The sequence below is a fragment of the Poecile atricapillus genome, chromosome 4 (genome assembly GCF_030490865.1).
Source record: "Poecile atricapillus isolate bPoeAtr1 chromosome 4, bPoeAtr1.hap1, whole genome shotgun sequence".
Lineage (NCBI taxonomy): Eukaryota > Metazoa > Chordata > Aves > Passeriformes > Paridae > Poecile > Poecile atricapillus.
In genome coordinates this window covers 37,585,097-37,598,810 of record NC_081252.1, presented here as the reverse complement: position 1 = coordinate 37,598,810, position 13,714 = coordinate 37,585,097, and the positions used below count along the sequence as shown (strand labels likewise).

The following is a 13,714-nucleotide window of genomic DNA, read 5'->3' as shown; positions in this document are numbered from 1 at the left end:
CCTATAAGCCTACTATAAAATCTGCTGATAACTCTTAAAGCCACAGCTAAATTTTATTTAAGCTCCCACTTATTTGGCTTACCAGCTACACAAACCTCACCACAGATATATTAGTTAAACACCTCACACTCATTACTCAAGTGAGTGTTCCCACCTCCTGCACCACTGGGGCTAAAGAACACCTACATTTAAAAACATAAAACGAGTAAAAAAATTTAAAAGGGATTGAAGCAAGGGAAGAGAAGATTTCAGTAATTCTATATGGAGAGCCACTATAGACTGGCACTCAGCTGCACTGGCACTTTGAATGTGTAATAAACTTCTTCACAGAAAGGGCAGTCAGGGCAAGCAGAAATGTCTTAATCACAGAAAACATAAAAAGTGATACCCTGAGTAAATAGTATTTTTCAATGTGATAGTCAGCAACAGTTAATCTTTAATACAGAACTAACATAAGAGGCTTGCATTTCTCTGCTACTAAGGTGATAAAAAGGAACTGCAGAAGCAGCTTTTTTATTTTAATTTTATAGACAGCAGTAAAAATTAAGAAAGAATTTATCAGTCACCCAGAATGTTTGTCTCAACCACAAATGCAAATTTAAAGAACTGCTTGAGGAAGAGATATTTAATTTTACAAGCAACTTTAAAGCATTGCTGTAGAAGTTACTCTACTTCTGGCCTTAAATATGTCAAAATATTTGCCTATAAAATCAAGAATGATCAGCTGCTTCCCCAGAACATAACAGTATTTCAAATTTCATCCATCTTGTTGCATACAATTAAAATTATTAAAACACCAATCTGTTTGCATATGGGCAAGCCAAGAGGCACATTTCTACCTCCATCTGAGCTGGTGGTCAGCAGTAATGGATTACAGAGAAGTCTTTTAATTTCAGGCAGATGACATTAACTACAAAGCTGGCACAAGATTTTAGGAAGAACAGACAAAACCTCTTAAGTCAATTTTAACATGCATTCAGTAGCATTCTTACTTTGACACTGAATTTCACATTATTTCAATGTGATTTATAACCATGATGAAATTAAACCCATAGCACAGGAATTTCAGCTGGAAGCTCCTATGAACTTGAGCCTATCCTAGCCTTGCAAGTCCTCAGCATTCCTGCTCTAGCAGTAAAGCAATAACCTGGCCAGCATGGAGTGAGAAGTAGAATCAAGCCTGTACAGAAAAGTAGTGGCAATGATGCAGAGTACATATGTCATGGAGAATTACCCTAAAAACACACACTCCAGCTATAGGCTGCCAAAGCCACAGAAAGCTTTCATATCTACTAACAGCCTAAAGCGCTCATGGGCTGAAGAATGTAGCAGCAGTAGTTGTTAAAGGACATAATTTGCTTCCAAATTCACATGAAAGTTATTTTAACCTTCTTTTGGACAAGTGAGATTACTAGAGGATTAAAGGGTATAACAACTTAACTATTGCTGGCTTACTTAACATCTAATTTGTTTTTTAATTAAGGAGACCTTTTAAAGCATTCATCATGCTAACAAATGCTAAGTTGACAGTGTGTCTTTAGACTGAAAAAAAAAATCATTAAGAATCCCAAGTGTTCCTATTGGCTTATCTAAAAATCAAATTAGATCCTTAAAAGCAAAAGTAATGAAATTTTATTCTTTACACAGTTAGACTGGATTACAACATAGTAAGTATTGAAACATTTGGTACCTGTAAACATGGCATGGAAGTAGGGGCTGCAGGCGGCTAACACAACTCTATGCGCTGCAATTTCCATGTCTTCAGCTACTATCGTCACATCACACAGCAAGTTTTGACTATTTAGAAATATCAGAGAAGGCAATTTCACATAAGTGAACTACAACAGAAAAGTATATATGATATCACACACAATTTCTTTTCCCAGGCCATCAAAAGAGGCAGGCAGACAATGTTGATGAAGCATTGTTTTTAAATGTGTTACACAACCACATGGCTGTTACTCAATCAGATTACGGATGGTGCTTGGGTACACAAAATGATCTAAAAATCAAACAACTGAATTGTGATTCATTGCACAGAAGTTTTCTGCATTGAATAACCATAATTTGTATCAGCCCAATTTATAAACATTCTCTCTGGAAGTCTGGGCCCTTTTGAACAACTATGATAGAAAAAACAGAATTTAATAGACACAAGCACTAAAAAATTACATAAGAAACAAGGCTTTACAGACAACAAAGAATACAAACTTCAACTGAGATGTCTGTGTCACATTACACTGGAAACTCATGCCTACTTAATCATTCAAATCCACTAGTCAATCTTCTCTGTATTTACTGTTTTCCAAGCATTTTTCACATTCAGCCTATGCACACAATAGCAATTATTTTTTCCAGTCTGAGCAGTTTAGAATTTATTATGGTTAACCTCATATCTTGACTGACTTTGTATCTTCATTACATCCATTTGCATTCTTGTCCTTTGTGACTGTAACATATTTCCTTCCTGTTCAGTTGCAATAAAGTAACATCTCATTTATAACCATTCCCAACACAGGTATTTCTAATGCACTTTACAGCTATTGGCTATACCTCTTCCACTTTAACTGTTATAAACCTGTGTATTCTTTATAATCCAATTTTCTAGAAAGAGGAGAGAAGGAAAAAAAAAAAAAAAAAAAAAGAAGACAAACCACAATGCCAAAAGGCTGCAGTTACACAATATCTAAATAGCAATAGTTACAGTTGCTTTTTACTTCATGTTCATGCTAACACTGTCCCTGTGGAGGTAGTATAGAATCCACAAAACTCAGAGCCACAGCAAGAGGGAAGAGAGAAAAGTATGACTTAACAGAACATATTCCTTAGGGATGCAGCTATAGCTGTACACCAATCCAGTGATTTCTATTCTCAGTACTTTCAAAAAGATAAATTTTTACCACTCCTGAATACACATTAAAGATTTTTAGATAGTTTGCAACTACCACACTGAGCTGTAGCAAAGACAGGTGAACAGTTGCATTTTGCTTGGTGGACAGAAGTAGAGCTCTCAGCCAAACTGCTCAGATATTCACCTCAGTCCAAAAGAAAACTCTGTGACCTCTCAGTTCTGCAATCATCCAATTTTTATGAGCCCAGACCCAGGTAAGGTGGCTTTGCATAGATCACATACCAAAATTTTTGGTGGCCACAACTAACCTTTGGAGCCATATTGCAATCCTGGCATAAGATTATCCTTCTGCTTTCAGCTCTTAATATCTAAAGCAACTATATAAATCTCCTAAATTTAGCTTGCAATATGGTTATTATCAAATAATTATCAAATAATATGTACAGTGTAAAGTAATGACCATACCAGATGAAACACACAATTCAGAGGATCTTGAAACAACCATTACATTTATTATAAAAATATAGAAACAGAATGCTACCAATAAAAGGGCATCAGGTTCCCAACTTTATCAAACACCTGCACTTATCCTGACAACCGGAACAGAAAGTTTTACACTTAGTTGCACAGAAATACTAAAGATAACAATGGAGTCAGAAGCAACAGAATTACATCAATGCATGACTAGGGTTAACTAATTACATTGCACATACATAGACATAGTAACACCTCTAGTCTGGAACTGCATAATGTGAATGAATATACTCCTCATTACTACAAAGGTAAAGAAACTACTGAAGAAGCAAGCTTAAAAACTTAATACTCTGCTGCAAGCATCTTGTGGCTTCCACAGCAACTCAGCACCTTAATTTCATGAGGCACATCATTTTACAAAAAAAAAAGTCTTGTTTGTAAGAATGAGAATTTTCATAAATATAGGTAACATCAAATTCCTTTGTGATAAAAGCAAATTATAATAAAGTGAAAAGACAGGCATCAGAGTGTAATTTTGTCATATGTCAATTACCTATCCTAATGAGCTTTCTACTCAGTGTTGAGGTGATGGTGAGCAATGAAATGACAAAAAATACAAAGGACAAAATTGCTAAAATTTGTCAAAATTTGAAGGCACATAAAAACTCATTAACAAGCTACTAGAGCCAGACAACCTGGCAGCAGTCAAAAATTTAACATAAACACACAGACTTAAGCATTCAAAATCAAATGTATTTAGATGCTTAAGCAAATTATTTTTTCACTAGCTATTCACTTCCTGGAGAGTATACCTCTGGCAAATACCTGTTTGTGCTACACTAATGAAAAGCACTGAGATCACTACATTTTTTAAGTTGTCTCTAAATCAAAAATATAATTTACTGGATTAATATTAGATCTTTGTTTAGAGCAATGAAACATTTTTAAGATTTTCTATTTATTATTTCAAACGAATATAACTAGAAATGCTTATAATTTTATTTAATTACAATTTACTATCCTAAAAGCTGTTCTCAGCTTAAATGAGAACTAGTTGAGGTTATATGGCACAGCTCCTGTTCAAACTTTAGGTATTTATACATGCAAGGCAAAATTGCTCAAATTGCTTCTACAGCAATTTGAATTTAGGTAACCATGGAAACTAAAGTATATTCTGAAAATAATCCATGGGCTTCAAAAATGCACTCTGCTGGAAGACGGTGAATCTTTTACTTGCAACACAGCAAAATGCAGGTAAGGTTTCTGACTTCTGAAACTATTGTTAAGATAATTCTGGGAAACTTTCTCCATGTGGACTCTTGCTTATCCTTAGGAAGTCATTGCTACTGGCTCTAGCCAGGCTCTATCATGTTCCTTGAGACACTGAATCTGGTTATTGGGACACTTGAAAAAGCCAAGGGCATAACTTAGGTGAAGCAACAAGTGTCAGTCTATCCAGAACACAGTTTTAAAGATTAACCTATATGGAACAACAAAGGTCAAAGGCAGGGGCATAGTTTAAAAGGGTATCAGTTGCTGTGTTTCTTTTCAGTGAAGCCTCTCCAATTTTTAATTTTATATGGGAAATAACAAAGAAGTACAGGATTTTTGCAGCCTCCAGTACTGTCTCTGCTAGGGAAGTATTTTTATTTATTTAATTTCTCCATTGTTGCTGTAAGTTTTAGCGCTAAATTACTATCAGTGATAGCTGTGAATCCTGATTTCCAGAGCTCAGTTGTGAGCTCTAATTACCAGCTGTCACAGTTTTCAACATCACTTCACCTACTCATATGTAAAATATAAATCAATATGGATGCTAAGAACACCATCAGCACCAGCCTCCCAGTTTCACTGAAACTGATGGCATTATCCTTCACAGTCTTACAAAACTTTATTGTGAAAAACTACTTTCAACATTTGATTTGGGAGTTCATCAATTTCTCCCAGGGGGCAAGCAAATGATAACTACAAAAAAATGCAGTTGGTTTATACTGTGACCTATGTCTCCAGCCTAGAAAATTGTAACATTTTTCTGGTTCACAGCCTACCACAAAAATCAACAACAGGCACACAAAGAGCCTAAGGCTCAACCAGAGTCACTTTTCATTTATCCAGGATCTATGTACAAGAGAGAATCAGTAGCTGTAACTCCTTAAGTACCACCTGTAAGTATTTTTCAAGTCTCCTAAAACTAGTTTTGACTAACTTATGAGGTGCAAAAACATACTGCATACATTACAGCTATCATCACATGGCTATCATTCAGCTATCACTTCATTGCATATTTAATCCTTCTCCTCAGCTATACTTCTGAAATCGCATACTCTTAATAAACAAACTATTATTATTAACTTAACATATGCAAATTAAAGTAAAAATGAGTGATGGAGTCCAGGCAGGTGTATACAGTGAAGTAATACCTTCTTAATTCATTCATAACTTTAAAAGCTTTCTTCATGTGCCATGGATTTACTGTAATAGGACAGTGAATTTCGGTGTTATCATCTTTCAGATCCAAGGGCTTCTGATGGCAAAGTTTGGTACATCTGGAAAGAAACGGGGAAAAAAGTTAATACTTCTGTCTAATCTCCAGTCTAATCTTCTGTCTAATCTGTTACTTCTAATTTTGTTCACCTTCATCTTGGGAAAAAGAAGATTTTCACTTGAAACTTCTTTACTCCAAGCAATTTTGGTTTCCCTACTATCAAAGGTGTAGAGGAATAGGTAGAATTCCCATGCAAGTAGTAAGTTGGTGACTAATACTTAGTGACATTATGACTAGTGACATTGGTTAACAATAATCTCCACTAAAGAAATTAATATGATTTCTAGTTTTGTGAATATTATTTTATTTAGTGGAGAAATATTCTAGGATATTTCCAATAAATTCCAGGGCAAGGGCAAAATTAGAGTTTTGGGAACTTTTCACCTAGTGCCCATACAGATCAATGGCAGAATGCAGCAACCTTCACCCCAGTTTCTTAATGTCTTCATTGCCTGTCAGGTAAGAGCTCCACTCTGCACTTCTACCAGGACCCCAGTTACTGTTTCACACAGCTCCTAGTTCTCCTCTGACAGGAAGACCACACAATGAATGACTACTGTAATTATCCAGTCTTTCCCTAGCTGCGGCGTAAGACACGGGTGACAGAAAAATGTGTAGTTTCATAGATTCCCTCAATGTTTTGAAAACCATAATGTACATAAGTGACCAGCCTTTTAATTTTCCTTATTCTCAAAACCCCATTCCAAATAGCAAAAGAAGAACTAGGCAGTGTGAAAAATCATTACCTCTAGCTACAATTAATTCTTTCTGTAAGACATACCCAAGTTCTACAGACACTAACTTGTGTAGAAAAATTATTATATACACTCCTCAGTCACTCAGACTGTCCAAACAGCAAGCGAACTTTTCATGCCAAACCAAATCAATGAGTTTCCTGTTTACAGTTGCAATGTTGTTCTTACAAAGCAAACTGTGTTGCTGTAGCACTTAGAAAATGCTTAGCATCAGTGATGCTTTATTCTCCAGTACTGTAACTGTATTCCTGAACCTCTAAGCTGGAAATAAGCAAAGGCACTGAAGTTATTTGGTGGGGCCACAAACCCTGGTACATCAACAACCTGATTTCAAATGAAACTTCAACCTTACTAGCATTAGGTAAGCACAGTCAAACTGAACATATTCAGTGACTCACATAATTGCAACCTCTCTTCTACTATACCTGAAACTTTTTAATTTGGCATGTCTAATTAAGCTTAAAAGAAAAATCCAACAATAATTTAAGATTTTAACTTAGAACTCTAATTTCTGTGCACTACAATAGTGCAAAGCCAAGTAGCTGGCTTTATTTTTCATTATCCCAAAACTAGCTACAAAATTTTAGAGCAAAGCAATACAAAATTGCCTCAAACAACAAAGGAATGTAAAAAGTCTCTGTAAAACCAACCTAGTAACATCCATGTGCAGAACTCTACTACCAACTTACTATAGTGTACCACAACACTAATATGAATTAAAAGTTTCAAGTTCAATTTAAAAAAATATGTAATTCATTACTGAGAAAGGACAAATAACAGACAGGAATTCTGTATCAATTAAAAAAAAACAACAAAAAAACCCCAAACAAGTTACATGCTATTCAGCACATATATAAACTATTACATAGAGGTTAAAAAAAAAAAAAAAAGACTATCTACCAAACTCCTTTAGACTGAAGTCTACTTTTCTACATTATGTGACATACATGGTGATCAGAATTCCAAGAAATTATAGGCAGAAATCAATTACTACAGAAAACATTCAAAACACCAAAGACCTACAAGGAAGAGAGGCAGCTTTTAATCATACAACTGACCTATCAAGTCCAAGATAGAACACTTCCATTGCAACTTTCTACATCCCAAAGCAATGCATTAGATAATGATGTCTATTCATCTGCATATGTATACAGGCACGTACACATGATATGTACACATCAAATACAGCTACGCAAGGAAAAAAAAGAGATCGAGTTGTCCATAAAGAACTGCCAAGCAACCTGGATTGAATGGAGGAGTTCACATGAAGCATACATTAATTTGCTTTAGTTTCATTAGTTTGTCACAAAGGGTGACTTTGTTTTAAGGTAACAAACCCTACAAAACCATCAGTCACATGCCTTCTGTTTTGGGAAGTGGCAGTCAGCCTGAAGTACTGGAGTCTCTCTTACCATTTCACCAATTGGGCCAGAGCTGTCTGCAACTGGTTTCCCTCGGTTTGCTCTCAAGAACCTCACCCACAGCCTGAAGCCTACCTACCGAAGGCGCAGGATGAAGTCGCACTGAACCGGAGCCTGTGAAAGGACTGAGGAGGCCAGCCGAGATGCAGCTGGAGATGGCTGCCTGGAGTGCATTGCCTGGGCACTGCCACTAAAAGAGATGCTTAACTAAATAACCAGAAACCCGGGAGTGAGATAAGCACGACTGCTGAGTCAAACAAGGAGTAATTTGGGACCACATATGGAGGAAGCAGAAGGAGTGAGGGGGAGGAGGGAGAAAAAGCCCGCCTGTCCCCACAAGCTGGAAGCCACACGGGAAGGCGGCGGGGCGGGGGTGCCGGCAGCGCTGCCCGCCCGCGGGAGCCCCGCGCCCGCTACCCCCGCCTCACGGTGCCCGGGGCCGGCACCCGCAGCGGCTCAAGCGGGCATCTCCGAGCGCCGGGCCACCGCTTGTTTCACCGACACGACCCTGCCGCCGGCGCTGCCCCGCGGCCGGTTCCGAGCGTCCCCCGTCCGCAGGCACCGCTCCCCCCGGTGCCGAGGGGCCCGGCGCGGCCGGCCAGGCTGCGGAGCGCCGCCGCACCTCCGCTCGCTGCTGCGCGGCCGGGCCCGCCCCGCCGCCCCAGCCCACGGACCGCACGGCGCTCCGCTCCGCACCGCCGTCCCGGCGGGCTCCGGCCGCCCGGCTGCCTCCCCGCCCGCCCCGCCGCCGCCGCACTCACACGGGCGGCAGCAGCATCTCCATCGCGGCTCCGCTCGGGCTTCCTCCGTGCAACGCGGGCGCGGCGAGCTGCGGCCAGCACCATGCCAGCTGCGCTGCCCCGCCGCTGGTGCGGGGTGCGGGGAGCGGCTGCGCCCGCCCGGCCGAGCCCCCGCCGCCGCCGGGAGCCGCCGGCGCTGCCGCTTCCGGGTGCCCGCCCGCGGGAGGGCGCGGCGGGGACGGGCCGCTCTGCGCAGGCGCGGCGGGGCCCGGTACGGCCCGTGCGGTCCCTGCTGCGGTGGCGGCCGCAGCTCCGGGAGCCGCGGTGGGCACGGGGCGCCTCGCCAGAGCCTTCCGCCCTGGAGCTGGGACAGCGTCGGCTCAGGGACGTCAGGAAGAGGAGGCTGAGACGCCGCTGCCCTGCAGAGAGAAGCGTGGCCTCCGAGTGGGATGAGCTGGGGTCTAGCGCCCAAGTGCGCGTATCCCGCTTCCCAGGAAAGTGGTGGCTCAGGGCCGGGCCGGAGAGACACCCTGCGCTGCCCTGCGCAGCGACACGTCCCGCCGAGAGCCCGGGTCAGGGTGTCCTCAGCAGCAGCGAGGATGGCTTGGGGCGCTCTGTCCACACAGGCGCTCTGTCCCACGGAAAAAACCAACCAACCAACCAAAAAAACACCAAAAAAACCAAACCAAAACAAAAAGCTGTCCCAAGTCTCCTCAGTGAGAAAATCCACCAGCAGGTGCACGCCATGAGGGTCACGGGCATCTTCTTGGCAGGCTAGCCAAGGAGCTGGCCCGACACCAGCGCATGCAGGTGGTTTCTGCTCGAGCAGGGGTCTAAGGGAACAGCAGAAGTGCGTCGGGACGGAGGAGTTGAACAGGCTCTGTTCGCTGTGACCTGCTGGATCTCATCGGCTTTTTTTTATCAAGTCCAACAGGAACACAGGTGCTCAAAACAGCTGGCCTCCTGTGTAAACACTGCTGACCTTGATCATGAAGTATTTGAATTGTGTTTTAATGTTTCCTGAAGTAGCCTCTACGATGCAAAATGGCAAAAAGAAAAACAAATCGGGATCTATTTCAAACATGTCTTTGAAAACAACACTAATTCAAGCAATGATCAAGAATGCTACATTTAGCAACTTCTGACTTGCGGCACTAGAGAAGAATTTACTGTATTTAAACCTCTGTAAATTATTTCAAAATCTTTGAAGATCGTGTAGTGGAAAATGGGATTAGCAGGCTGAACACAATTCAGATATTTAAAATCTGATTGTGTCTGTAAAATTAAAATGCTTCTTCACTGAAGTAAAATATTTTAAATTGGAACAGTATCTCTAAACTAATAAATCTGCTAATAAGTGACCAACACTATTTTTCTAAGAGCGAGAAGAGTTTGAGGGCAGTATATTTCAAGCAAGACACAAAACAAAATGGCAGGTGTGTTTTGGGTGAAGACTATTACATATGGATACTGAAAGCCATCACCAGTGTTTATAATAAAATCACTGGCTATTAAAACTAAATGTATTTTAATCTGTTACTTTCATTTTTGCTAATCTCCAATAATACTTCTCACTTGAAAAATGCCATTTTAGTTTTCTCAGTTTACCAATCCTCTTTCATAGTGATGTTTGATTTGGGAACACTTCAAATTTTTTTCAATGGGTTACCACTGGAGGTTTTTCTAAATTAAATAATCACAATTGGCAGTGCCTGTTTTTATGAAGTCTGTGCTTTGCAACTACTGAATTTGTCTCTTCTCGAGACACAACTAGATTTGCCTCTGGGTTGTATTGGAGAAGACAAGGTACTTGCTAAAGATTTAAATACACAACAAAACCTGCTTGCAGGGAAGTCTGCTCCAAAGGACCCAGCCAGAAATAATGCTCTCTGAAATGGAGGTTTAAAATTCAGCTGGCTCCACATAGCATAGCATGACTGAGGTGTGATTTCATAAGCAGATGTGGCCTGGGTAGATCCAAGAGTGGATGATGATTGTCACATCACACTTCCAGGTTTCTATAATTTAGAGTAAACTCCTGGATGTCACTTTGTAAGACAAGGATCCAAATACAGATCTACTGATCTGTAAGACCTAAGTGAATTCTACTGTGTTTTGTTTAAGGGTCCACACGAGACCATTGTAAACTTGTGAGCTGCTCTGGAAGGTGAGGGGCTTTGTACACTCTTCACATATAGATCCTGCAAGTAGGTAGGCAGCTGCAGATTCTGCTCCATGCTAACATGGCAGAATTGTATAGCAAGGTTGTTGTGGTTTAACCCCAGCCAGTAGCCAAGCCCCAGCAGCCACTTGCTCACTCCCCCAACAGTAGGACTGGGGACAAAATTAAAAGGCTAAAAGGTAGAGAACTTTTGGGTTGAGATTAAGACAGTTTAACAGAGAAAACACAAGCTGCACACACAAGCAAAGCAAATCAAGTAATTCACTACTTCCCAGGCCATCCAGGAAAGCAAGGCCCCATCACATGTGAGGGTTATTTGGGCAGACAAACACCCATCACTCCAAATATCCTCCCTTTCCTCCTTCCCCGCTCTTTATACACTGAGCATGATGTCATATGCTGTGGGAATGTCCCTTTGGTCAGTTGGGGTTACCTGTCCTGGCTGTGTCTCCTCCCAGCCTCCCATGCACACCCACCTTCCTCACCAGCACGGCTGTACAAAAAGCAGAAAAGGCCTTGGCTCTGTGCAAGCCCTGCTCAGCGAGAACAAGAACATCCCCACATTATCAGCCCTGTGCTCAGCACAAATCCAAAACACAGCCCCATGCCAGCCACTGTGAAAAAAATTAACTCTACCTCAGCCAAAACCAGCACAAACATTTATTCTTAAAGTGAACATTAAGCATTTCCAACCTGTGACTTCTCTCATTTTCTTGCAGTGTTGTTTTGGCTTCAGAGCCAAATGTTCAGTGTTATTTCAGTTAACTTCTGTGATACAGAAAGAAACTAATAGGGCAAGGTTAATTTTTTTTTTTTCCCCTGAAAATTTTATATTTGTAATTAAGTAATTTCAAGAGGAATCAAAGCAAAAACTTCATCTGAAATACATTATGTGGTTATGGCAAAACAATTTGTATCTCTAACCATGAGAAAATGCATCCTTTAAATACAATGTCTAGATTTTTATGGAATTCTGATTGATCCAATACCTCTTCTTAGAAAAGAACTTTCAGAGAAAAAACTTATTTATATATGTCTGTGGGTGTATGTATGTATATAGTTTTCAAAGGAAATGGGCTATGTATCTTATCTATGATGAAACAGCTGTCATTTTTGTTTATGCTGCAGCAATTCAAATTACTGCATTTACTGAGAAAATTCCTTGTCATGTTTCAGGCTGTCCCTGTAATAACTCTTAGCGCTTTCCCACTTGTTTTAGTGAGCTACAAAGGAATGTGGCCAACACGTACTTAGGATCACACGGTTCTTCAGATCTGTTCACACTAGAAATACTTTACTGATATAGAAACCCCAATACTATCCGTCAGCAAATCCAGTGAAAATGAAGTTATGCTAGCAAAGCTCTGCTTGCTAACAAGATAGTCCCACAAGTTACATGGTCCTACAAATAGAATAACTAATCCTGGTAAAAGTTGATGTGACTGCATACATATGTGGTGTTTTATTAGCACATTTAAGGGATTGTGCTCTATGCTGACATGGTCACATTAGAAGAAATCTGGTTTAGATTTAGCCACAGAGAACACTGATATAAGTTCGTACTTATTTTTAATTGACAAATATAGGTTAGAAAGACATCTCCAAAAAATAAGGTGGTAAGAACATTTGCCCCTGTTTAAGATATTAGAAGTCATAATTTCTGAAGGATTTGGGTAGAATGTTTATGAGGATATGCTGCTGAGGCTGAGATTCTTTTCATGAACAGGTAAGAGGAAAGGAAGGGCTCTAGAATTGAATATTTAAGTAGCTCTCCTATTGCTTCAAACAGAAAAACATTTTGCTTCTTCACTTTTTAGCTTTTTTATCCATTATATTTGCATCATACTGAATTGAGTTGTGAGTAAATTGTACAAAATCTATGTAAAGATAAGTATGCATTTATCCAAAATACATGAGGGCACACATGTTTTTTTTTTCCTGTGCACTTCACCCTTAATAACAACCATCCAGAAGCAGACCTTTATGCAACCCAGGCCTCTGTATCTAAACAAATCCACAAGAACCTTTGTGGAATTCATGACAGGACTTGAGTTCTACACAGACAGTCCACTCTTTTGTTTAAGGTACTAGCACTAATATCAGCATTAATCCAGCATTACCTAATCTTAAAAGGCCTCACTCTAGTGGAAGAGACTCCTTTTGCTTGCTTCAGAAGCATGGAATATTTAAAGTTTCAGAGAACCATTGAGCTAAGGACATGAATGCAGTTGAGAAGAATTACACTGAAAAGTAGTGTGAAAAGGAAATGCAAGAAAGTGCATGCAGCAGACTGAGAAAGGGACCAGATTGCAGAGAAATATGTACTGGAGAGTAGGCAGAGAGAGAAAAAATAAAACATGTAAATTTGGATTGTGAAATAAGGAATAGCAAAGCAGCTGCTATCAAAGAGAAATTGTACTGTGATCAAAATCAGTTAAATACAATTAAGCATGGATTAAAATATTTAGTCTTTTCTAACATGTCTTTCTAACATTGCTGGAGCACTAAGAATGACATATACTTAATGAAAAGAGGTGAAGGGATAAGATTTATTCTGTAAAATTCATGGACTTTATAATGATGATGATGAAAATTAGAAACTATGAACTGTTTTTTCAGTGTTCAGAACCAGATATAGTGTGATTTCCAAAAGGACTTGATATGACACACAATCTAGTAAACAGACTATAAGTACTCTAATCCTATTTCTGGAAAAGGGCCACATAAAAAGCAAATGGTATGACAT

At 40.0% G+C, this 13,714-nt stretch overlaps 1 protein-coding gene across 5 annotated transcripts in view; it reads right to left on the bottom strand.

Annotated features, from left to right (window-relative positions):
- KLHL2 (kelch like family member 2) overlaps positions 1 to 9,003 on the bottom strand; it is a 54,375-nt gene extending 45,372 nt beyond the window's left edge. For 3 of the 5 annotated variants that reach the window (XR_009277672.1, XM_058839056.1, XM_058839057.1), the window contains exons 1-3: positions 8,808 to 9,003; positions 5,746 to 5,871; positions 1,691 to 1,797 (exon numbers count right to left, since the gene is read on the bottom strand). Coding sequence is in view for 2 of the 5 variants with exons in the window: in XM_058839056.1 (XP_058695039.1) it covers positions 1,691 to 1,797; positions 5,746 to 5,871; positions 8,808 to 8,830 (256 nt within the window). In the remaining 3 variants the exon portion in view is untranslated. Of the gene's footprint in view, positions 1 to 1,690; positions 1,798 to 5,745; positions 5,872 to 8,807 lie in introns of those variants that run through there. The other 2 variants (XM_058839058.1, XM_058839059.1) reach the window with 2 other exon arrangements.
- Positions 9,004 to 13,714: the final 4,711 nt, after the last annotated feature.